This window comes from Ambystoma mexicanum, chromosome 6p (assembly GCF_040938575.1).
Source record: "Ambystoma mexicanum isolate Mex_15411 chromosome 6p, UKY_AmexF1_1, whole genome shotgun sequence".
Classification (NCBI taxonomy): domain Eukaryota; kingdom Metazoa; phylum Chordata; class Amphibia; order Caudata; family Ambystomatidae; genus Ambystoma; species Ambystoma mexicanum.
Genome location: NC_090935.1, coordinates 21,379,996 through 21,404,552, shown reverse-complemented (window position 1 = coordinate 21,404,552; position 24,557 = coordinate 21,379,996). Strand labels below are relative to the sequence as shown.

At 48.1% G+C, this 24,557-nt stretch overlaps 1 protein-coding gene across 3 annotated transcripts in view; it reads right to left on the bottom strand.

The window, feature by feature from the left end:
* INTS10 (integrator complex subunit 10) overlaps window positions 1–24,557 on the bottom strand; it is a 372,357-nt gene that overhangs the window by 223,403 nt on the left and 124,397 nt on the right. For all 3 annotated transcript variants that reach the window (XM_069626653.1, XM_069626654.1, XM_069626655.1), the window contains one exon: window positions 11,663–11,834. In XM_069626653.1, coding sequence (XP_069482754.1) covers window positions 11,663–11,834 — 172 coding nt within the window. The remainder of the gene's footprint in view (window positions 1–11,662; window positions 11,835–24,557) is intronic.

Genomic DNA, 24,557 nt, shown 5'->3' with positions numbered 1-24,557 from the left:
GCAGTGCCTTGTGTTTGGTTTTCATGCCTCCTTGAGGATATCCATACACCGCTGTGGTAGATTAAGGTGTCCGAAATCTATGACTTCAGGAGCCATGCTGCCAAATTCTTAGTGTGTGGCTGTGGGTGCACCGTTGTTCCCCCGTGCTGGGTTAACAGGTTGGTTAGGTACGGGAGCTTGATGGGATCGCACATCGCAAGTCTGCGCAGATGTGGATACCATGGTTGTCTCGCCCACATAGGAGCAACCAGGATGAGCGTCATATGTTCTCTCTGCATCTTGTTCACTATCCTGCTCATTAATGGAGTGGGGGCTAAGGGGGAAGCTTAAGCAAATTTCCCTGACCAGTTCATCCATAGAGCATTTCGACTTGGAGTCTTGCTGGGGGAACCTGGACGCGAAGTCTGGGCATTGCTTGTTTTCTTTTGTAGTGAACAAGTCTAGTGTGGGCTAACCCCATTGAGAGAAGATGTGATCTACGATGCCCGAGTATAGTTGCCACTCGGGTTCCTCTGGTAGGGGATCTCTGCTCAGAGAATCTGCTAGAGTATTGAGTACCCCTGAAACGTGGTGGGAGGATAGGGACATCCCCCGTCTGAGTGCCCATTTCCATATTTTCTGCGCCAACCTGGACAGACTTGGAGAGTGTCTGCCCACCTGTTTGTTGATATAGAACATGGCAGTTGTGCCGTCTATTAGAATCTGAACCGACTGGTTCATCAGTTGCACTTCGAATGCCTTAAGTGCCTCAAGTACTGCTATTTGTTCCAGCAGGTTGATCTGGTTCTGTGCCGTGACCTGTGTCCACAGACCGTGTGCTCTGTGGTGAAGGTAATGAGCCCCCACACCCAGAGAGTGATGCGTCTGTTGTGACAATCGCTTGCGCTTCCGGGTCGTGGAAGGGTTTTCCCTTTAACAAATTTTTCTTGACCACCAGCGTAGGCTTTGTACTAGTGTTGGCAAAACGACCACTAGATCGTCCCACTGACCACTTGCCTGAGACCATTGTTTCGCCAACCACTCCTGCATTGGTCGCATGCGCAGACGTGCGCGTGGGACTAGATAAATGCACGATGCCATCATGCCTAGTAACTGCATTGCCTTCCGTACGCTTATCTGGAGACTGGCTTGATACTGGGATATTTGCCGAAGCATGTTCTGCACTCTTTCCATGGACGGAAACGGCTAAGCCTGTTCTTGTATCTAATACAGCTCCTAGGAACTGTTTTGATGTGTTTGGAACAACATTTGACTTTTTCTCGTTTATCGGGAAGCCCAATTGGAAGAGAGGATTTATAGTTCTTTGCGTGTTTTGTCTGCAAAGATGGGGAGTTTCTCCTGTGATCAGCCAGTCGTCCAGGTAGGGGTAGACTGGGATTGTTTCACTGCGCAGGTGCGCTGCCACTACGTCAGTACCTTGGTGAATACCCTTGGAGCTGAGGCTATTCCAAAAGGTAGCACCTTGAATTGGTAGTGCTGGTCTGCTACTTTGAACTGCAAGAGTCTTCTGTGCGCTGGGAGCATTGAAATATGAAAATAAGCATCTTTGATATCCAATGTTGCCATGTAATCCACCCGTTTTAACAAGGGAATTACCTCTTGTTTATGTTGTTTATGTTTATTGATTTGATAATGCGCACCAAACCCTGAGGTAGCTGGGCGCAGCAGTACAATGCCTGTCACAGGCAGGAACATGCGTATGCATACATACATACAATACAGTGCAAACTTTTTTTACATGTCAGGGAGCATAGAGGGTATAGATATACATATGTACATGACAATACAGTACTTAACATTACGTATAATTTGAAGGCAGGCCTACAAGGAATGCGTAGTCAGGTGCAGTGGTTGCAGTAGTTGTGTTAAGTGCAGTGGTTGCCTTGGTTATGTCAGGTAGGTCAAGGGACAATGGGAAGGGTAGAAGCGGTTATGAGTCGTTGATGCAAAGCCATTTGAGTGCATTATGTCTACATTTGGCGTACGGTTGTGGTCGTCTGAGGTCAAGTTGGAGCATGTTCCATGCATGCGCAGTTTTAACTGGGAAGCTAGTTCCTCCAGCCGTGGACCGTTTAAATCTAGGAATCTCAAGCATATATGTATTGGCAGATCTCGTGGGTCGGGAGGCTTCTGGAGATTTCTTCCGACAGGTATGGAGGTGCTAGGTTGTTTAGACATTTGGAGGTGAGAGAGACTGTTTTAAGGAGGATTCTGTCCTTTATTTTTAACCAATGAGTCTCTTTCCTGAATTTAGTGATGTGCTCTCTGTAGGGGATATTCAACGCTGCTCTCAAGGCATTGTTTTGCAAACTTTGAAGTTTGTCTGTGACATACTTGTTTGCTCCTGAGTACAGGGTGTTGCAATAGTCTAATCTGGACATAATGAGAGCATTGGCCAGGGTGATGCAGTTGGCGCTGGATAGGAATGGTTTGGAGGCTCGGATAAGTTTGCAGGTATAGGCTGTTGTGGAGGCAAGGGAGTTGACTTGCTTCTTGAGGGTGAGAGAGAGGAATACAGGCATCACCTTGATAATAATATTATCAATGTTGAAGGATGTGCATTTTGGGATACGTTTTTTTAGATTGGTGTCAGAGCCGAGGATCAGTATCCAAGTTTTATCATCATTCAGACAGAGGCTGTGGGACGCCATCCATGCCTGAATGAGGATGTATATCTTGTTCACCAAGGCCGAGTCCGCTTCCAAGTTGTCCGAAAGGGGTATGAGGATCTGGGTGTCATCTGCATAGTTAGTGTAGGTGATGCCCAGTCTGTCCAACTTGTCGAACAGTGGCTTAGTGAAGATGTTATACATAGTGGGTGAGACACAGGATCCCTGTGGGACTCTCTGTTATTTGGATGGGTTCAGCGGAGGCTGAGGTGGCTTTAGATAAGTGTTCGCAGGGCGCAAGTCTAACACTGTGCGCATGGTTATTTCTTTTTATGCCACAAGGAAGGTATGTTGAATAAATACTCTTGTTTACCTCGTTGGACGGCACAATCTCGACGGCGTCCTTGAGGAGGAGCGCGTTGATTTCTTCTATCAAGATAAGTTGTTCTTCTCTTGAGGTCTTCCTTTGGCACGGAGGAGGTTTGATGGTGCGGTCGATAACACCCACTTGTCCGTGGTAATAACCTCACATGCGTGGGTGAAGTTTGAAATCCGTCCCCCAACAGGGGAGGCATGGAAGTGGACCTGTAGAGGGATGTCATTGTTTGGGAGGCGTTCCTCCACCCTTGGAAGTGGAGGGTCTCCCCGGCCGCGGCCTCTGCGCTAGCCTCTAGGATAACCCTGGGACGCTTGACCCTGGTTGTTATTCCACGATGAATTTTTGTTTTGTCCATATCCAGAGCCTCTTTGGGGATTTGGCCGCGAAAACGGCGAAAATTGTTTCCCCCTCTTTGCCCAGTCTGTTTATTTGTAAGTTGGCCAAGGGACTAAGTGTGTCATACTCCTATTTGGATGATTTAAGAGCATCCTCCACTGCTTTGCCGAATAAAACATTTGGTTCCACTGGCATATTGAGCAAAGTTGCCTGTGTTTCCAGCTTAAAACCAGACTGGCGAAGCCAGGCATGGCACTTTAGAAGAACAAGTTAGTTACTTTATCTGGTAACGTTCTTTCGATGGGATGTTCCTCTGAAGTATTCCACATCTGTGACAGGTAATGACCACAGCTGTGCTGCTTCGGAAAATTTCGACAGAGGGCGTCCTGCGTCGATACGTTCCCTCGAGGGCCTCCGTCGACGTCACCGGTTGTTATATATAGGACGCACGGCACCCGTAGCCTCAGTTGTAGTTTTTTCCCAGAACGTGTGGCACCAATCTCCTGCCAGTATGACTGCAGAAAGCCTTGCAGAAACGTAAGCTGCAATCGCATAAGAAATTCTGTAGAGGGGCAGGCTTCGATGTGGAATACGTCGGAGGGACATCTCATCGAAAGAACGTTACCAGATAAAGTAAGTAACTTGTATTTCGAGGGGATTGTGTCCTCTGACGTATTCCACATCTCTGACAGACTCCCAAAGCAGTACCAACGTATGGAGGTGGGAAAACAATTTACAATTTAGAATATTAGAATGCCCAATCAAATGGCTGAATAGAGGACTGCCTTACCAAAGGCCAAATCCTGCCCATGGATGGAGTCCAAGGAATAGTGTCTCACAAAAGTATGGACAGAGGCCCATGTGGCTGCTCCACAAATATTGCGAATAGGAACGCCCCTCTGTTGAGCAGTGGAGGCAGCCACACCCCTAGTAGAGTGAGCCTGCAAGCCTACTGGAGGGTCCTTTCCCGCAAAACGGTAACACTCAGAGATCGTCAAAATGATCCATCTGGACAAGGTCTGCTTGGAAACAGCCTGACTCAAGCGCCTTCCAGCATAACCAACAAAGAGCTGATCGTCCACTCTGACCCGGGACAGCCGTGAGAGATAGAAACTCAAAGCTCTCCTAGGATCCAACCTATGGAGCCACTCCTCTTCCTTACCAGCATGTGGAGGAGGATAAAACGCCGGAAGAATCACCTTCTGGCTGAAATGGAATTCCGACACAACCTGTGGAAGAAAAGAAGGCCGTACCGCAGGACAACCCTGTCCTTATGGAACACAGTAAAGGGTGGCTTGGCGGAAAGTGCCTGCAACTCACTCACTCTGCGTGCGGAAGTAACCGCAACTAAAAATACAGTTTTAAAAGGACAACAGCCGCAACGGACAAGAAAGTAATGCCTCAAACGGAGCTCCCATTAGGAACTTTAAAACCAAATTCAAATTCCATCCCAGCACCTGGAAAGGTGACGGTGGAAACACATTAGTTAGCCCTTTTAGAAACTGGGAAATCAAAGGAATCTTAAAATAAGAACACTCCTCAGACGAGCGCTTAACTATGTACAGCGCCACCAGGTAACCCTTAATGGTACCCACTTGCAGACCCTTGTGGGCTAAAGAAAGCAAAAAAGACAAAACCAAAGGAATGGAATATTGGAAAGGATCCACATTCTGGACCCTGCACCAGTCACAGAATTTCTCCAACGGCAATGGTACAGGGATTTTGTTGCGGGCCTTCTGGCCGAAAGCAACACCTCCATCACGCCCTCGGGGAGATCCCAATACTTATACCTCAACCTTTCAGATACCAAGCATGAAGGCTGAGACACTTGACCTCTGGATGGAGAACCCGACCCCCATCCCGTGAAAGCAGATTGTCTCGGTAGGGAAGACGGCGTGGAGGGCAGATGGACATGGCTAGAAGGATCATTAGGGAACCGAACCTCCGTAACCTCTGCAATACTTGAGGAATGACGGGGACTGGAGGAAACGCATACAGCAGTGGGAAGGACCACTCCACTACAAACATTTCCTCTTGGAGGAAATTCCCGCAAGCAGAATCTCTCGCGAGATCCACTTGTGGGGTTCCCCAAAGGGCACAGATCGCCAAAAGAACTTCCTGAGCCAGCATCCACTCGTGAGAGACCGTGCTCTGCCTGCTCAGAGCGTCCGCCGCCGCGTTTTCGTCTCCGGCCAGATGAACTGCCGAGATCGAAATTTCCTACTGAATGGCCCAGAACCAGAGCTGCATCGCCTCCCTACACAAATGGAGTGACCCTGCCCCCCCTTTTTTGTTGAGGTAGTGCATGGCCACTGTATTGTCCGTCAGAATCAGGACATTCTTCCCCCTCACAGACGGCAGAAAAGCCTTCAGGGCTAGCCTGACACCCCGCAGCTCTAACAAATTGATGTGGAGTCTGGACTCAGACAGAGACCAACGTCCGCTGACTGTCAACTCGTTGGCATGAGCTCCCCAACCGTGAGGGATGCGTCCGTCACGATCGTCACCTTGCCATCATGGTTACCAAAATGGAGCACCCTTCATCAGATTGACTTCCACGGCCTACCACAGAAAATCCTGGGCGACCGAGGGTGGAATATGAACGTGATCCGACATCCTGCCGGAGAACTGTGTCCACTGCATCCTGAGAGCCCACTGCAGAGATGTCATCCGCAGACTTGCCTCTGGCAGCTTGGTGAAGACCCTCGGGGCGGAGGTCAATCCGAATGGCAGGACCCAAAACTTAAAATGCGAGTCTCCAACCGTGAACCTCAGGTACTTCCTGTGCTTGGAATGAATCGGCACATGAAAGAGCTTCCCCGGTGGATTGTCGTGAAGCCTCTGCCGGAAGGGAAGACAGTAGCCGTGGGCTATGATCTCCAGAACCCACACATCTGAAGTAATGGCTCGCCATTCTCCAAGATGCTGCGCAAGTCTGCCCCCAACCGACGAACCATGGGACATGGCCTCATGACTGTGCGGACGAGTCTCCGGCAGTGCCTGAGGGCAAAGAGGCAACTGCCCGAGCGGCTTTGGCACCTCGAGTACCTTGCTTTCCACCTCTGGTACTCCTACGGTGGCCACTTTGACTGGCAGCTCCTATCGATATACCAAAGGTAGAGTAGTACCGAAAGGAACACTCCCCTCCATTGCTGTCCCCTAGGACGAAAAGGCAGAGGTTGTCGTACTGCAGCGCTCAAAGACTTCGCTGCAGCTTTGGAGGTCTGCAACCTCTCAAGGCTCTCGTCAGCCTTGCTGCCAAACAGATGAACACCATCAAAGGGCATGTTGAGAAGCCGGGATTGCACATCAGGAGCAAACCCCGACTTCTGCAACCACGCAAACCTGAGTATCACAGTGCTCGCAGCCATGAACCGGCTGACACAGTCTGCCGTGTCCCAAACCGACTGAACGGATTCACACATGGCATCCTTGCCGTCTTGCACGAGGGCTAGAAAACCATCCCGTTCTTCCCCTTCGGGAATATGCTCTGCCGCCAAAGATGCACAGTTCCACAAAGTGTGAATGAATCTCGCCAAGGCACAAACGGAGTTGGCTGCCTTCAAAGCCATACACCCAGATGAAAAAATCTTCTTCGCCCAACCATCAAAGCACTGTGACGGCGCTTCCTAGAAGGCCTCGAAGAGGCAGAGGAATGGCAGGAACCACTCCGAGACTGAGACCCCCCTAGACTTTCGCCCACGCGGAGAGTCGCCCCTCGAGTCATCGGTCGAAAGCCCAGCAGACTTTGATTTATGGGGCTTAGACACCCTACCTACCTTTAATTTCTTCATACGCTCCCGCAAGGCCTTAGAAGTCAGGGACTGGCAATCATCGCATTCATCGGTGGCGTGGCTTTCGCCAAGGCACCAGAGGCAGATGTTGTGCAGGTCCGTGATGGACATTTTCGACCCGCAGTCCCGACATTTCTTAAAGCCCGACATCGGGGTAGAAGAAGACGAAGACATCGCTTTCAAAGAGAAGAATCGAGCGTGCCGAGATTCCGAAGAAAACACGTTTGCGGAAAAAACAGAACTGAGGCTACGGGCGCCGTGCGTCCTTTATATAACATCCGGTGACATCGACCGAGGCCCTCGAGGGAAGTATCAACGTCATCGACGCAGGACGCCCTCTACTGAAATTTTCCAAAGCAGCACAGCTATGGTCATTACCTGTCGGAGATGTGGAATACGTCGGAGGACACAATCCCCTCGAATAGTGCCTTCTGCAATTGTCTGCAGCATCAAGGTTGTTTTTAAGCAGACGGCAAGTTTAGTCTTCAGAGGTTATGGAGCAGAGTCAACGAGGGCCGTAACTTCGTCCCATTTATTGCAGTCAAAGCTCGACAATAGTGTGGAATTGCTGGCGATTCTATTTTGGAAAGCTGCAGAAGTTGCCACTTTCCTACCCATGGTGTAGAGCTTCTTGCTCTCCTTGTCTGGGGGAGCTTCAAAAGAGGCTAAGGTCTACCAGCCCTCTTTCGGGTATGTTAGGGAGAATTTTCAGAAATGTGCTAATTCCTATCCACCTTAGAGACCCCCAGCTCTTTTGCTGGACTCTACGACTTTTTCATTTTTACCTAGAGAGAGAGACCCTTTTTTCCCCACTCGGTCATGTATTTTAATGTGATTGATTTTCTCTATGTGTTTCTTTTGGGTTGTGGGGTCTGACAAACGCCATAGGCATCTTTTTACATGGTAGCACACATCCCCTTCAGTGTAGTGCTACTTTCAGACTCCCCCCCCCCTCAAAGGGTTTAAATACTGTTCTCTGGGATAACTCCTGTTTCCCAGGGCAGTAAAGTGACATTGACTTTACAATTATAACTCTAGACCCAGCACACACAATCTTACAATAGAGTGCTGGAGGAGATACTTAGTAGCCCTATTGTCTAACTTCTCATGTAACATTTTTTAAGTTACCCTTTACACAATTAATGGCTGGTGGCAGAGTTACTTTTTACTACCGTGGTGTGCCTTTACCGTGGGCTGCGTTCGCAGCTGCAGTAAAGCACCCTGGGGTGCCATTTTTGTCAAAATGGCCCAGTCTTCTTTTTTTGCCATTTCTTGATGTTTTGGACCTTCTTGAGATTTACTCTGCGCCAAACCAGGTTTGGTCCCTTTCTTCGTTTTGTCTTTGGCGGGCTCCACTAGTGAAAACCGCCCCTGGCTCCAAGGTGCCGGTGGGGGCAATAAGTGGGGGCAGGAAGTGAGGAAGGTACCCGAAGCTCCCTGTGCTTAGTCTCCTAGGAGACAGGAATGCACTCCTTGGTGATTGGCCGGCTAGCTGTCCGGCAAGGACAGCAACCCTGCTGGGGTATTGACAGCCAGGCTGGAATGAATGGGAGAAAGCTGCATAAAAGGTGAGGCTTTTTGGCTTGGAAGGCAGAGTCGACCACTGGATGGAGGAATCCGAAGAAGAACCTGAAAAAGACGCCTGATGCAACTCCTGGACCGTTGGTTTGCCCGGTGAAGCCCTGCTGCTGTGCTGAAGCTCCAAATGTGCATCGTCAGAGAAGCCCCTTCAAGGACGACTTCGCCATTTGAGTTGGTGGGACCAATCCACTCCAAAGTAAGCCACCTGGCCATCCATCTCAGAGCTGGTTGAAATTACACAGAGTTGCTGCTAGAACCGAATAACCAGGGAGAGGAACACCAGTTTGTGTGCATTGCTTTTAAACTGGCCTAAAGCTTTTGGGAGATCCTCTGGACTCCCACAAAGCAGCGCTGACCAAGCATGTGCGGGACCTCAGAAGCAAGGACAGTCCACCTTGACAGCCAGGAACCGCATTGTTGCCGTTACAGTAGCTAAAACGCGAAACAGCCACTGAAAGTAAAGTTTGTCGGTTGTGGTTTTTCGACAGTCCCAGTGCATTGCAGGAGTCCCCCGACATCCTCCCTCTTGTCCCCACGACTGAGGCCCAGGAATAGCACCGGAACAGAAGTTGGGGCAGTAAAGGTCCTCATAGGTATGGCTTCAGGATACCTGGTAGCATGGTCTACCATAACCAATATAAATCGGTTGCCTGAAGATGTTGAAGGGTCTAAGGAACCAACAATGTGAATTCCTACCCTCTCAAAAGGAACTTCCCCCCACTGGGAGGGGCGCCAAAAGGTGCCACATTCTTGGTTCCACTCTTGCCAGAGGTTTGGCAAGTGTGACAGCTCCTAAAGAATGTATCTGCATCAGACCCCAACTTAGGCCAGAAGAAATAAAGAGAAATCCTTTCCTTGGTCTTCTAAATACTTACGTGACCAGCCAAATGAACATCATGGGCTAACTGTAGAAACTGGTGACTCACCTCGAGGGGTACTACAAGTCATCTGTAGTCTCCTGGGGGAGACTCTGTAGGTTCACTGTAGAGGAGCCCATCCTCCTAGTATAACCTGTGCTTCCCTGGCTCTTGCCCTTCCAGCTGGGAAGCTGCCTGTTGGCGAAGTCCTTCCAGAGTAGGACACTCTCTTTGACCTCTGCTGAAGTCTGCCTACAGGGGCCACCGTCTGCCAGTAAAGACTGCAGCTCAGGATGGTCTTTAGGATCCAGATCTCCAACAGGGGGAAGGTCTTCTTCCAGCTCCGAGTCCTCAGTAGCTGACTCAACCTCTCCTGGTCGGATCTCACACTCAGCCTCGGCTGGTGGAGTCGTCACAGGTATGACTTTGGACTGTCCTCTCGGGGATGTCCTGGTTTGATGCACAGGGGTGCTATCTTTCTGGTTTCCTGAGACCTTGGGTTTCCCCTTTGTCTCTTTCTTCTTGGAAATAGAAGTTGGCTTTTCCTGTGGACTGGGTGTTATAGGTTCTTCTGTAACAACCCACTGAGAGTCATTCAAAGTGAGCTCTCTGGCCTTCCTAGTCTGCTCCCGCTTCCTTTTACTGGGAGGACTGTGGGTGCTCTATACAACTCCAAGAGTTTTAAAGTCATTCCCCAGCAGGACTCTCCCAGGCACATCACTTTGTACACCGACAGGAATTCTTACAGTCAAATTGTTGCACTGGAGGCGAGCTGGTAGTATTGGAACCATCTGGACAGGGCCTCCAGCAAGCTTAGTGGGGCCTTTGGGTGTTTTAGCAACATCCTCGGGTTTGAAAAAAAATGTCATCCACCACTGTGATGCCGGCCCCAGTGTCTCTAGTGGCAGGGGTTTCCTGACTATTTACAAGTACACTCTCCTTGTAGTATTCTTTTGTGTTATCTGGTATAGAGTTATACACATCTATATTCTGCTGTTCCCACAGACCCAGGGACACTACAGAAACACTGGCAGTGACTCCAATGGGGTCTTCAGCCAATAGTTGAAGGTTTCCACTTGCCATATGTACTTCTCCCTTTGGGATGAAGGCTAAGGTGTCAGTGTGGGCCCCTGAAGGTTTACCCTTGCATCTAGGATCCCCTTTCACATGGTCAGTAGACCCACAAGCATAACATTTTCCAAATGCTTTGCCAAATGGGGGCTTCTGCTGACCTCCCTCTGGTTTGGCACTAGAGGTTTCACTAGATTGACCTGGTTTCCCATGGGGGTTACCCTTCTTATGTTTGTGGCCCTCTTTTGGATGGGAGGTTTTAGAATTCTCTTGGTCATCTTTCTTGTGCGGTTTCCCCTCATCCTTTTTATAAGTATGTTGGTGTGTGTACTGTGTGTATGCATGTGTTTTGGTTTGGGTGGGGGTGGAGCATGGGGGCTGGGTCTGAAATCCCACAGGAGACTCTAGGGGTTGGGAGGCGGGGAGGAACAATGGGGAGCTTGGAGGTTGAAACCCCCCAAACAGATATATATATTTTTTTAACGCATTTTAAAGGTCTCATTGTAAATCATCTTTTTGCCTTGAGACTTTTAAAATGAGGTATTTTCACAGAGAACCGATCAGCCACATCGAGGGCCTGTGTTCTCTACAAGGGAGAATATCCTGCACAGCATTGGGCTTGTAAAACGTGTGTGACATCAGCCACTACCATCTCCCAAATCTTTAATACACTGCATCCACTGAGAGCACAATTGCAGCAGCCCATAGCAAGGATACCAATGAACTAGTTGCTCACAGGCATGTATGGAGGATCTGTAGAATGTCTAAATCATTTATTTCTTTACCAAGATCTGAATCTTTCCACAAAACTCCCTGTGATCCCCATAGGATTTCCAGCAGGGCATCATCACTTTGTCCACATACCCAGGACATCTTAAGTGCTTGTGGAGTGTAAATCCAGCCATCCCATGCTGAGCACCTATAGATGCCAATGTGATCCTGGAATGTACACTCCCACCAGGACTGTGGGTTTCTGCCCGAGTCCACATGCTGCCCTGCCCGCCTGTGATCCTATGGTGCAGGACAGTTGCTCACCTGCTATTTTTGTCAATCTGCCACTCACACCTCACCCCGACCACCATCAAGATCTTGAAAAGCCGATCCCATGGATCCAGGATCTGTGAGGACTTCTCAGTCAGACCGTCAATGACGTATTTCTGAGAGCAGCGTTTGGTGGGAGACAGGAGATCTGGAACGTCCTGAGTGCCTGGAATGAAAGACCAATACGGTAAAGTAAATGTTTCCATCCATTCCATCCTCTGCTCATAAGCAACTGACATTTCTGATTGCTTCACCCAGGAACTGACAACATGTCTCTAACCTGTTGTAGAGGAATCTTGTGCTCTATGCTGACCCTGTGATGGTTTTTCCAGAGCCTGGCTGCCATCCCAGCTCACTTACCAGAGGAGGACAATGATATTCTGGGAAAAATGCATCACCCTGATACAACAATTAGAGAATGGAGACAAAGGAAAAGAACCCACATCAGAATACTTCGGCTGCAGGGATAAGAAACACCCTGGTCTGCCCTCCTAGTGTGAAACGTAGCACAGCAGCCAAGGCGGCACTGTCAGGAGAGGAGCAGGGGGGTCCAAAAGGTATAGTAAACACTCATTCTACTCAAAAAAGCAATGTTTATACAATTAAGAGAAAATATTCCTACCTCATTGTGTAGGAAAAAGGTAAAGCAGATTAAAAGGAAAGTAAGTAGGCATAGACCCTGCCAAGTTAAGAGTCACTGGGAGCGTTGACCAAGTTGGATTTGAATGTCCCAAAGTCAATGGTCATCTTAATAGGACCTACTTCTCTCATAGCGGGGTTAATGCTCCCAGTGGAAAGGCAATCTCTCATAGTGGGGTTAATGCTCCCAGTGTATAGGCAATCTCTCATACTGGGGTTAATGCTCCCAGTGTAAAGGCACTCTCTCATACTGGGGTTAATGCTCCCAGTGTAAAGGCAATCTCTCATAGCGGGGTTAATGCTCCCAGTGTATAGGCAATCTCTCATACTGGGGTTAATGCTCCCAGTGTAAAGGCAATCTCTCATACTGGGGTTAATGCTCCCAGTGTAAAGGCAATCTCTCATACTGGGGTTAATGCTCCCAGTGTAAAGGCACTCTCTCATACTGGGGTTAATGCTCCCAGTGTAAAGGCAATCTCTCATACTGGGGTTAATGCTCCCAGTGTAAAGCCGACCTCTCATAGTGGGGTTAATGCTCCCAGTGTAAAGGCAATCTCCGATAGTGGGGTTAATGCTCCCAGTGTAAAGCCGATCTCTGATAGTGGGGTTAATGCTCCCAGTGTAAAGGCAATCTCTCATAGTGGGGTTAATGCTCCCAGTGTAAAGGCAATCTCTCATAGTGGGGTTAATGCTCCCAGTGTAAAGGCAATCTCTCATACTGGGGTTAATGCTCCCAGTGTAAAGGCAATCTCTCATAGTGGGGTTAATGCTCCCAGTGTAAAGGCAATCTCTCATAGTGGGGTTAATGCTCCCAGTGTAAAGGCAATCTCTGATAGTGGGGTTAATGCTCCCAGTGTAAAGGCAATCTCTCATACTGGGGTTAATGCTCCCAGTGTAAAGGCAATCTCTCATAGTGGGGTTAATGCTCCCAGTCTAAAGTCAATCTCTCATAGTGGGGTTAATGCTCCCAGTGTAAAGGCAATCTCTCATACTGGGGTTAATGCTCCCAGTGTAAAGGCAATCTCTCATACTGGGGTTAATGCTCCCAGTGTAAAGGCAATCTCTCATACTGGGGTTAATGCTCCCAGTGTAAAGGCAATCTCTGATAGTGGGGTTAATGCTCCCAGTGTAAAGCCAATCTCTGATAGTGGGGTTAATGCTCCCAGTGTAAAGGCGATCTCTCATAGTGGGGTTAATGCTCCCAGTGTAAAGGCAATCACTCATACTGGGGTTTATGTTCCCAGTGTAAAGCCAATCACTCATAGTGGGGTTTATGCTCCCAGTGTAAAGGCAATCTCTCATGCTGGGGTTAATGCTCCCAGTGTAAAGGCAATCTCTCATAGTGGGGTTAATGCTCCCAGTGTAAAGGCAATCTCTGATAGTGGGGTTAATGCTCCCAGTGTAAAGGCAATCTCTCATACTGGGGTTAATGCTCCCAGTGTAAAGGCAATCTCTCATAGTGGGGTTAATGCTCCCAGTGTAAAGTCAATCTCTCATAGTGGGGTTAATGCTCCCAGTGTAAAGGCAATCTCTCATACTGGGGTTAATGCTCCCAGTCTAAAGGCAATCTCTCATACTGGGGTTAATGCTCCCAGTGTAAAGGCAATCTCTGATAGTGGGGTTAATGCTCCCAGTGTAAAGGCAATCTCTGATAGTGGGGTTAATGCTCCCAGTGTAAAGCCAATCTCTGATAGTGGGGTTAATGCTCCCAGTGTAAAGGCGATCTCTCATAGTGGGGTTAATGCTCCCAGTGTAAAGGCAATCACTCATACTGGGGTTTATGCTCCCAGTGTAAAGCCAATCACTCATAGTGGGGTTTATGCTCCCAGTGTAAAGGCAATCTCTCATGCTGGGGTTAATGCTCCCAGTGTAAAGGCAATCTCTCATAGTGGGGTTAATGCTCCCAGTGTAAAGGCAATAGGTACTGTGAGGGAATCTTGGAACACATAACATCTTGAGACTCCAGTTAATAAACAAATTAAACCTCAAAATTCCCTTCCCCAAGATTGACTCTCAATGTGTAAGGATATTTTCCAGCCCTCTAAAAGGTCTGCGCCACACCTGCACCCTACGGATATGGTTCATCTTTGTACAAGAAAGACTAGACTGAAAGTTGCAGTTTATTCACTTGCAGTTCCATTCACCTCCAAAGTTCCATTCACTCTGGAGTGTAATGTATATTTGGCCCACCTGTATTGCTGGAGTTCTATTCACTTTAAAGTTCAATTAGGAATGATTTCTTGGGTTCAATGCTTTATTTACTTGTACATTCAGCATATATAATGTGACTTGCATTTACAGTTGCATTCACTTTTGAGCTTGACACAACACTTAACACTTGTTCAATTTATGATCTTCATTTAATGTATCTCAATGTTGAATATCGTTGTAGAATGCGTTAAATAACATGCCAAACACTAAATGACTTGCATAACAATGGTAAGCGGGTTCTGTTGCCTTTGTAATGTGCCCTGCAACTCAGAGACTTTTGTAACGATTGAAAAATGTTTCATTTGTTTCATTCCATTGTTATAAGTCTTTATAAAGTGCTTTTGTAACATGCCCAGCTCTCAGAGACTTTTGACAGTGTGTCTTTATATCCACGCGACCACTCGGCTACAAAGTAATCCTCTGCGTTACTTCAAACACACGCATACCGGGTTTCCAATCACATAGAAGCTCGCTGGTTGCTTCTTTCGGCGTCCCTGCAGAGCAGATCTCTCAGCCTTTAGTTCTCTGCCTCCAGGCTCCTCTTTCTGCCTCTCAGGCACTCATAAGCTACTGACCCCAGGGCGACCTCCACGAAAAGGAGTTAATTTTCAGTTTTATTAATTTTGCAAAGGCAGAATCATATACAGGCATTTTCCACCAACAAGTCAGATAAAAGAGTTTTCACAAAAAGAACAATCATGTGTAAAGCATATAAACTCTTTGGAGATCACATAAGTTTCCAATAGCTTCATCAAAACCAATTGCCTTCACCCCGCCCTCCTCCCCCCTTGTCACATAGTGCCGTCTGGGGAGCTAGAAGAGACCAATTGTTACATCTGAACCATTCTTATATCCATGACATGGGGTGCACAAGCACAATATAACCTATGAATGTGGCGTAGCAGACGTCGACCGTTGAGTAGATTGTCTCTGAATGTATTAACGCTTTGCACACATTCTTTTCATGTAACATATTTAGCATGAAATTCAGACCATGCGTTCTCAACTTTGGTGCGATGTCCATGTAGGGCTGCAGTCAGGCTGTCCATTCTATATATAGTCAGGGCAACACCCAGCCATTCAGTTTTGCTATGGAGTGTGGCTCTCTTCCATACCATGGTGAGACAGGCTCTTGCGGCCATCAACAGACCTTGTATCATTTTGGGTGCTTTCATGGTCATGTCGTCCATCACAACCAGGTCAAAAAGAATCAACAGTGGTTGTTTCTCCCTTTCATCATCATCTAATTCCCTGATCCAACTGAGAACCTCTGACCAGTAGGCTTGGGCCACTGCACATCCCTACCACATATGCCAATAGTCGGCCCGCTTCCCGCAACCCCTCCAGCAGTATGGGCTTACCCCTTGGTACATTTTGGCAAGCCGGATTGGGCCATACTGCCATCTATACATCAACTTGACGGCGTGTAGTTTGTATTGGCAAGATATAGATGATTTCGCTGTTCCGTCTACATATTTGTAGCCATAGTTTTTGTGAGATCTGTCTACCCATATCCGCTTCCCATCTGTCCTTGAGTGTGAGGGATGGTGTAATATCGACTTCAATCAATGCCAAGTACATTGCACTTATTAAACCTCTAGAGCTTGTGCATGTGTTAAGAATTCTTCCAAACGGGGTGAGGTCCCTTTGTAACTGGTCTTTCCACATCGCCCTTGTCATCACCCCCTTGAGTTTCAGGCATAGGAAGACCGAAAGCGGGCATATACCGAGTGCCTCCTGAAGCTCCTGAATAGTGATCAAGGAGCCATTTCTCCAGAGTTGGCCTGCCCTTTCTAATCCCGCATCGTACCAGGTCTCAAAGCTCCCTGGGTCCGGGATTGTATCTCGGATCCCTGGTGACCAAAGGTGTCCCAGTGGAGAGGGCCAGGTCGTAACTCCCACCATTTTCTTGCCTGGCTTCCATATTGCCCATATTGTACCAATAATGGGGTGAGTTTTGACGATATTACGTAGTTGGGGCCCTGGAAACCATAGCCATTCACCCAAGATAAAAGGACGTTTAACTTTAACGTTTGAAAACCAGAACCGTTTTATCCTATCCAAGGCTTTTAGCCCATTGACTTTGGCCTATCCTATTGAATTTCATGGACTCTTCTGGTGAACTCAAAGTATCTGCACTGTCTAAAAATACGTGTCATCCTTTCTGTATATATTCTAAATAACCTTTGCCAGAACTCGATTCTAAAATGGCGTTTGTGTTCTCTTCTGTGACTCCAACCCAAGTTGAGCCCTTTGTTCCACTTTTTGGCGGGCTTCTCCACAGAAGCCTCCTAAAGTGGTGCCACTCTGTCTGGGTACCACAGGGGGTGTGGGAGGGGGATTAGGCACCATGGACTGAGTTACCTTGGTAACTCAAGTCGCACTCTTGTGTGATTGGCCCAAGTGGTGAGCCGGCCGGCTCACCACTTAGCATGTTTGATTGACAGCTAGGCTGAGTGAATGGGGGTGTGCTGCATAAAAGCAGGGCTTTGGGGACTGGAACTTCAGAAGTCGCCACAGGACCTGAGAATCCGACGAGGGAGAAGCTGAGCCGACCTACCACGACACCACCACCGGTGGAGCCCTGCGGAACCGACTCACCACTTCCCTACGAGAGAAGATCTCCCGGCTGGAGAGGCTTCTTCCCCTGACTGGTGGGCACAACCAGTTTTACCTTCTTTCTTCGCACCCCAGACCGGTTTGTGGTCGAACTGCCCGTGCCAAGCACCCCGGCAGCCGATAGCCACTCACCCCTGAACCGCAAATCAACGGACCGCTCCTTGTAACTGAGAAACTCTGCGGCTGGTTTCTTCCCTGGCAGTGCAACGGACTCCTGTCTTCCTCCACAACGAGATCCTCTCTTCCCCCGGACGAAGCACCGACTTGCATCCGCTGCCAGGAACAACTGCCCCCGCTGGAGCATTCCCACCACTTAAAGTACTGTGTCCGCCAGGCCTCCCTTTCTAAAGATTGCTACAAGGTAATAATAACCCCTTAACCTTCTGAACTGGGCTGGCCGCCTTGACCCTCTAACTGGTCCCTTTCTTTGGTCCAAATCCTTTTTAAACCTTTACAAGACTTTTGTGCACTGCAACCGTGTGACCTTGGACACATTTCGTTTCGATCCTCTTAAAGCGGATCCGGCCTACCGACTCTGAATTCACGGTTTTACTTTGCCTTCCTCTCTTGTTATGCTCTTGTAAAAGTGTTGGGATCCGTTTCAATTTATTCTCTGCTTTTCTCTCCCTTTTTAAAACAAATTATTAGAGTGCCATCTACGTTAAGCGCTCACCGCTGTGTGAAAATAAGTGGGGCTTTACTTAAGACTTGTCTAATATTCTTTTAAGGGAGTGTATATCTTTTAGTGACCGTGTTTTTGAATTGCTTACTATTAGTGCCTGTGTGTTTTTCTAGATGTGGTTTTAAATAAATAATTATATCTTTTACACCAAGCCCTGGTCAGCGTTTACTTGTTCTACTGTGTTCTCTTGACCTATTGTGAATACTCTGTATACTGCCCAACTCTTCTTGAGGGAATTCTGACTGCTCAGCCACAGCTACCAAGTGAATCTGTGTGGTACAGACTGCTATCAAGTGGGTTTACTGCCAAACACCTGTGGTCTTAAATCTTTTGCAGTGGTCCCAGAGGGAACTGCACAGGTTTCTGCCTAACAGTCGTCGTTGCCGCCGACGAGATGACTCGTCGTCCCACGGCATCCAGCTTCTTTCCCTCGCCGTCCGGTGGGGAAGTTGAGGATGAAACCGATAAACCCCCCCGCTTTATTCTTGGCCGCTGCTGGGACGACCGAATCCAGGGTCGGCTGAGCCCTAAGGCACAACGGGGCGGCGTCGGGGACCCGGTTCTTCTCGTACCGGACCCTCTTGGCAGGTGTCGTGGGCGCGGTCTTGAGGCGGGCAAGCCCCTCGTCCCAGATGTCATCCAGCAACGGCACCGCGAGGACCGTCTTCCTCTTGGCCTCGCGCCGTTGGTAGAGGAAGCCTTCCTTCTCCTCAGGGCAGAGCTGAAAAGGCTCGGATGCCCTGGCAATCATGGCGTGGAAGGAGCCAATCTCGTCGGGCGGGGATGCCCGAGGAATCAGACAGGAGGCCAGTCCCGTCATCACCGCCGTCGTCATCCGTCCCTGCCGTGGCCGTGTCCGTTCCCGTGTCGTCCCTCGGGATCGGGGAAGGCGACAAAGGCTGAGAAGGCCGTGAGGGCTGAAGGGGCACTGGATGAATTCTCCTCCTCTTGTTCGGAGGGCTTCCCAACGGACCCGGTACAGCTGGGTCGTCCGTCGGGGGTAGGGGGCAGTCTCGTCCTCATCTCCGTGCATAAGGCTTGGATTGCCATCAAAATGGCCGCCGAGTTGTCCTGAGGCTCGGGTTGCGACGGGCGTGCCGGTTGTTCCTCCACGGGAACCTCGTCATCGTTGCCACCCTCGCTCTCGTCGTCCGCCTCCTCGGGATTCCTCCCGTGGGGCTGGGCCTCTTCCAAATTCTCGGCCAGTTCCTCCTATGAGGTTGTGTCTGTGTCTGCGATGGCCACCGCCCCCCCCTCTTTTTCCACTGGGGTCTTCACGGGGGTCTTCTCGATGGGCTTAAAAGAGGATTCCCTCCGCGGATGGGCCCCGAGGTCGCCTCCACTGGGATAGCCTGCACAGGCTTCGCCAGGGCAGCAGCGACTCCCTCGATAGAGGCCTTAGCCGGGTGAATCAAGACCTTCACCACCTTGGGCGCGCTTGACACCTTCACCTTAGGGGGAGGGTCACCGCCTCGCTCCCCCTCGGCCGGTTCCTCCGAGATCGACTGGGGCCTCTCCAGAAGCTTAGCTGGGTTCTCGGATTTTCTCTTCCCTGAGCCAGAGCGTTGGCTCGAAGTTGATGGCGTCGGTGAAGGTGCGCCCTGCCTGGCAGCCAAGGAGCCCGACCGTTCGGCACTCACGGTGCCCGCGGACTCGCGGTGCTTTGCCTTCTGTTGGGCCCCCGTCGCCGGTACGCCCTCACAGGACTTAGAAGACTGCTCGGACTTCTTCTTCTCCTTCTCACCTGCTGGGCTCTTGCCTTCCAGCCAGTTTCAGAGACGGGTCCGGCGATCCCTCATCGTCCGATCCGACATGTTAAAGCAAAACTCACAGTCCTTCTCCACGTGCGTTTTGTCCTCGTGGAGGCAGTAAAGGCATTTCGAATGCTCGTCCTCCTTGAACACATTTTGTAGGTTGCATCCCGGGCAGATCCTGAACAGCTTGCCGGGGGTTGAGCTTTCCTTCTCCTGGGCCATGTTCTTCTCGTCCACGGGGTAGGCCTCAGAAACGTCTGGAATCCTCCAAGAACCGTAACTCGATGAAAACTTCACCCTTGAGGGGCATAGATAAATCCGAAATAGGCCCCCGTTGATCGGAAGTAAAAACGGTGGAGCTGGAGGCTCGATTAAACCAAAAAATGAGAAAAATCTCTTTGAAAAAGCGCAAAACACAGTAAAAGCTCGAGAGCTGTAGCATGAGGACTCGCAACACTTGAGCGTGCGGTAAAAATCTGAGGAGGGCTGCTGAGGGCGGGGCTTAGGGAGAGGGCGGCCATTGGCTGGGGGCAGTATGACCCAGAGACCAGTGACTGGTTACTACTAAGAAAGACAGATCAGAAACAAAACCGATACTGATTTTTTCTTTACCAAGGATTCCCAGCCTGACGACGGGGAATATTCATGAGCATGTGAATCCATGCCAGACCCCATGCTGGAGAAACTGCTTATCTCCATCTGTGTTTCACTGATCCCAAAAGCACCTGTAATTGAAAATTACATCCTTAGGTTTTACTCACCTAGTATAACTGTGTGTTGTCACCCAAGTAGTTATAGGTGTTTACTGTACATGGACAAAGTGATCCACGGTTCACAAAAAGTATATTGACCAGTTGACTGATTATGTGATTTGTTCTGAGAGTTACTGTACAACTGGTAGGGTCTACTGCCCTTGCATTACTGAATGTAATCTGAAAGTAACCATTGGTTTTTACTCCCCAAGAATAGGTGTGACCTATACTGAATGTGTATGAAAAGGTTTTGACTTCCCTAGAACTACTGTTAGCTGTTACAAATAAGGTCTATGCTTTGGTCTGTGCACCTTCAAGCATAGTGTTGTGTTTTGATAATTGTGATAACATATACTGTGTGATAGCACTTACTTACCCCTAGATTTATCTGGGCCTACCTGTATTTAAATGAATCATTGATTTTTACAATACATAGTGTTTCAGTGTTTGTTTGGACCATTTGTATGACAATTTCATTTCTACTGATTGTACAGCCCTCTCTCCCTCCTAAGATACGCCTGGCTGCTCTGTCTGCACTACCATATACTCAGGTGGTACAGCCTTATACGAAGATTGGAGTCTTTTACTACCTCAGTTGAATGGTTTTACTAAGCCCTTAGTTGGACTTCAGAAAAACTATCCTAACAATCTGCGTCTGCTCGTTCCACTGCCTTTCTGTCTTCTGCTTCCTCTGGTTCCTGTTACAAGGTAAGATACTGCCTTCTGGTACCCACGGCCCACGCCGGTCAGGAAATGAGTGTTCCTCGCTCCCCAAACACTCCGGTGCTCGCCTGCCACCAGAGCTCACCTTTCATGGGGAAAACTGTTCAAATAAATGATTCCCGCCGTGCAAACTCTGCATCCAAAGTCCTCACTGGGAAAGCTCTGGGAAACAACGAATCCTGCTGCGCAACCTCTGCATTCAAGGTCTCAAAGAACAGAGACCCTCACTAAGCTGGCATCTGCTTCACATATAGAGGTGGCCCCAGCATCTCAGACTTCCAGCAATTTCTACTGCCACCGCAACGTGGAGAGTCGACTATTACTGTACCTTCTGCTTCTCCTGCTGCTACTTCCTGTGGCCTGCACATGAGGGTGTCTTATGTTTACTAATCGTTCTCAGGTGTGGGTCATTACAATCACTAGACTGCACCTTGCAGTCAAGTGACTCCAGCTCCCTCTTCCTTGTCCCAGTCCTTTGGGCATTATGGGACTTGAAGTCTCTAATGTAACAAATAGTTTTTCCTTCTACAGTTTCAATTTTACAATAGGGCATTAATAGTGCATTAATAGTGTATGGTCTTTGGGAAAATTGGTAAAGGTATTTATACCTGACCAGATTCCCACAACGAGGACTCTCTCCAGGTATATATTGCTCCCTTCTAAAGAAGCCTTATTGAACTGAATGTTAAATAAATTAATTGTTTAATTTGGCCAGAAACCTTAAGTGTAAGAGTTTATTTGAATACTTGTCACTGTACACCTCTGTGTAAGAACACTACTGCTCACTTTGGCCCCAGATAATCCTGGCTGCTCAGACACACTACTAAAATGTGTAGTACAGACTTATACCAAAGGTTGGGTTCCTATTGCCAGGAGGTCAAGGTTGCTGTAGTCTCCCAAAGGGGACTGCACACAATCTTGCCTAACACTGGCGATCCTCTCCCTGGCACTTAGGTTCCAGCAGCATCAGCAGAAGAAGTACAGCCAGCTCCGAGAGGATGTCCAGGCGAGTTCACTTTGGTGTTGATTGGTCCCACCAACCCAAGGGGAGGAGCTGTCCTTGCAGGGCTTCTCTAGTCGAGGCGAATTCGGAGCTTCAGCACAACAGCTGGGCTTCAACGGGCAAACAAATGGTCCAGGAGTTGCAGGAGGCGTCTCTTCCAAGTTATTCTATTCGGATTCCTTCGTCCAGTTGTCGACTCTGCATTCCAAGCCAAAAAGCCTAGCCTTTAATGTAGGTTTCTCGGTGGTCAGTCAAAATCTCGAAAAAATTATCTCGAACAACAATAAGGTCGAAAAAAAAAGGCGATTTTGTTTTTTTAATTATATATTTATGTTGGGGTCCGGGATTAAAAAAAAAATGGTTAAAAAAAGGGGGGGGTTGGGGGGAGAACCCCCCCCATTTTGAATAAAAAACGTCATAAAAAAAATTCGACCTTTTTTTTTTTTGGCCTTTTTTTTCGAGATTTATTTTTTTGAGATTTGTAAATTCGGTATTATGACCATAAACCAGGTTTCTCACATTAATTCCAGCCTAGCTGTCAATCACACAGCAGGGTGGCTGTCCTCTTGAGTTTAAGAGTTTATTTTAATATTTGTAATTGTGAACCTCTGTGTAACATCACTACTGCTCACATTTCCCCCCTTGAGATAAGCCTGGCTGCTCAACACGCTACCAAAACTGTGTAGTACAGACTTATACCAAAGATTGGTTTGCCTATACCTGTGTCAGAGTTGTGTGTAGTGGTCCCAAAAGGTGCTTCGTACAAACTTTGCCTAACACTGGTGGCAGGCGGTGAGGATCATTTGTAGAGTTGTTACATTGAGAGTTTTGCTTTACCTTTGTTCAACTAAAAACCTTCACAGGGCTAAGCACTAGAAAAGCAATTGTAACATGCCAGATATGGATAACTTCAGGGAAGAAGCCCTGATCATTCTAACAGTAGAGCAACTGAAAGAAATGTTTAAGGTCAGAAATCTCCCCGTTAAAGGAAAGAAAAATTAACTAATTGAAAGATTGTTGAATCATCAAAGTCTGGATAGTAGGGTTGTCATACCTAATATCCCAGAAAATGTGGAAAATGTTGAGAAGGATGATATTGTGAGTCTAACTCTAATAGTATTGCAGAGTCAAAAGAGTTAGAGGAGTCTCAGATAGAGAGCCCCTCTTTACCTCAACAGGACCTTATGCCTCAATTCTTATCCCCATGGACCCTACCAGGTCCAGTACTAAGACCAGAGTTTGTCTCTCTTGAAAAAATGAGACTTGAGTTAGAATTCAAAAGACTAAAAATGCAAGCTGAAAACAAACATCAATAAATCAAAATAAGGGAAATGGAAATGCAACATGCTCTTGAAATGAAGAAATTGTCTCTTAAAAATGTTTCGATCCCAGAGTCTTCTAGGTCTTCCAGTCCGAAGAGACATTGCATGCCTAAGGAAGCTGTGAGTATGTATGAGGTGAAACTTGATATCTTGGATTGGGTGTGTGTAACTATGGGATTCAAGGTTTCACAGGGAATCAGTTCATTCCTTGGCTTTTGTCTAGGCTCCCCCAGGTTGCAACTGATGCTTTAATGGAGGTGGGGGAACTTGAAAGATTGTATGAAAATGTGAAGCTAGCTTTGATAGCTAGATTTGGGCAAACTCCTTCCCAGTACCTTAAGTGGTTTAGGACCCTCAAAAAGACTGATGGTACCCCATGGGCTACCTGAATGTGTGAATGTTTGAAAAACGTAGATGGTTGGGTTAAGGGTTACAGAGTTAACACTTTTGAAGGAATGAGAAATCTATTTTTGGTAGAATCTATTTTTGATGCCTGCTCTCCTGAGCTGAGACAGAACTTGGCTGACTCGGAATGGATTGGTCCCAAGAAGCTAGCAAAAGCTGTTGACTTGACTGTTGCCAACAGGGCTACTCACAAGGATTCTGGGGCCACTCATAAAAAGCATGAGGGGAAGCAGCACAAGAAAGATGACAAAGAGAATTCTAAATCCTCCAATCCAAAAGAGGGCCACAAACATAAGAAGGGTAAGTCACATGGGAAACCAGGTCAGTCTAGTGAAACCTCTGGTGCTAAACAAGAGGGAGGTCAGCACAACCCCCCATTTGTCAAAACATTTGGAAAATGCTATGCTTGTGGGTCAACTGACCATGTGAAAGGGGATCCCAAATGCAAGGGTAACCCTTCAGTGGTCCACACTGCCTCCTTAGCCTTAATCCCTGAGAGAGAAGTACATATGGCAAGTGGAAACTTTCAACTACTGGCTGAAGACCACATCCAGATGTTTCCAATACCAGCAGCTCTCATCCAGTACAACATTATGACTGTAAGAATACCTGTCAGTGTACAAAGTGAGGTGCTTTGGAGAATGTTAGGGAGAATTCGCATGAATGTGCCAATTCCCTTCACCTTAGAGACCCCCAGCAACTTTGCTGGATTGTGAGTACTTGATTTTTTTACCTGGAGAGAGTGTGACCCTTTTTCCCACTCTCATGTATTTTGGTAT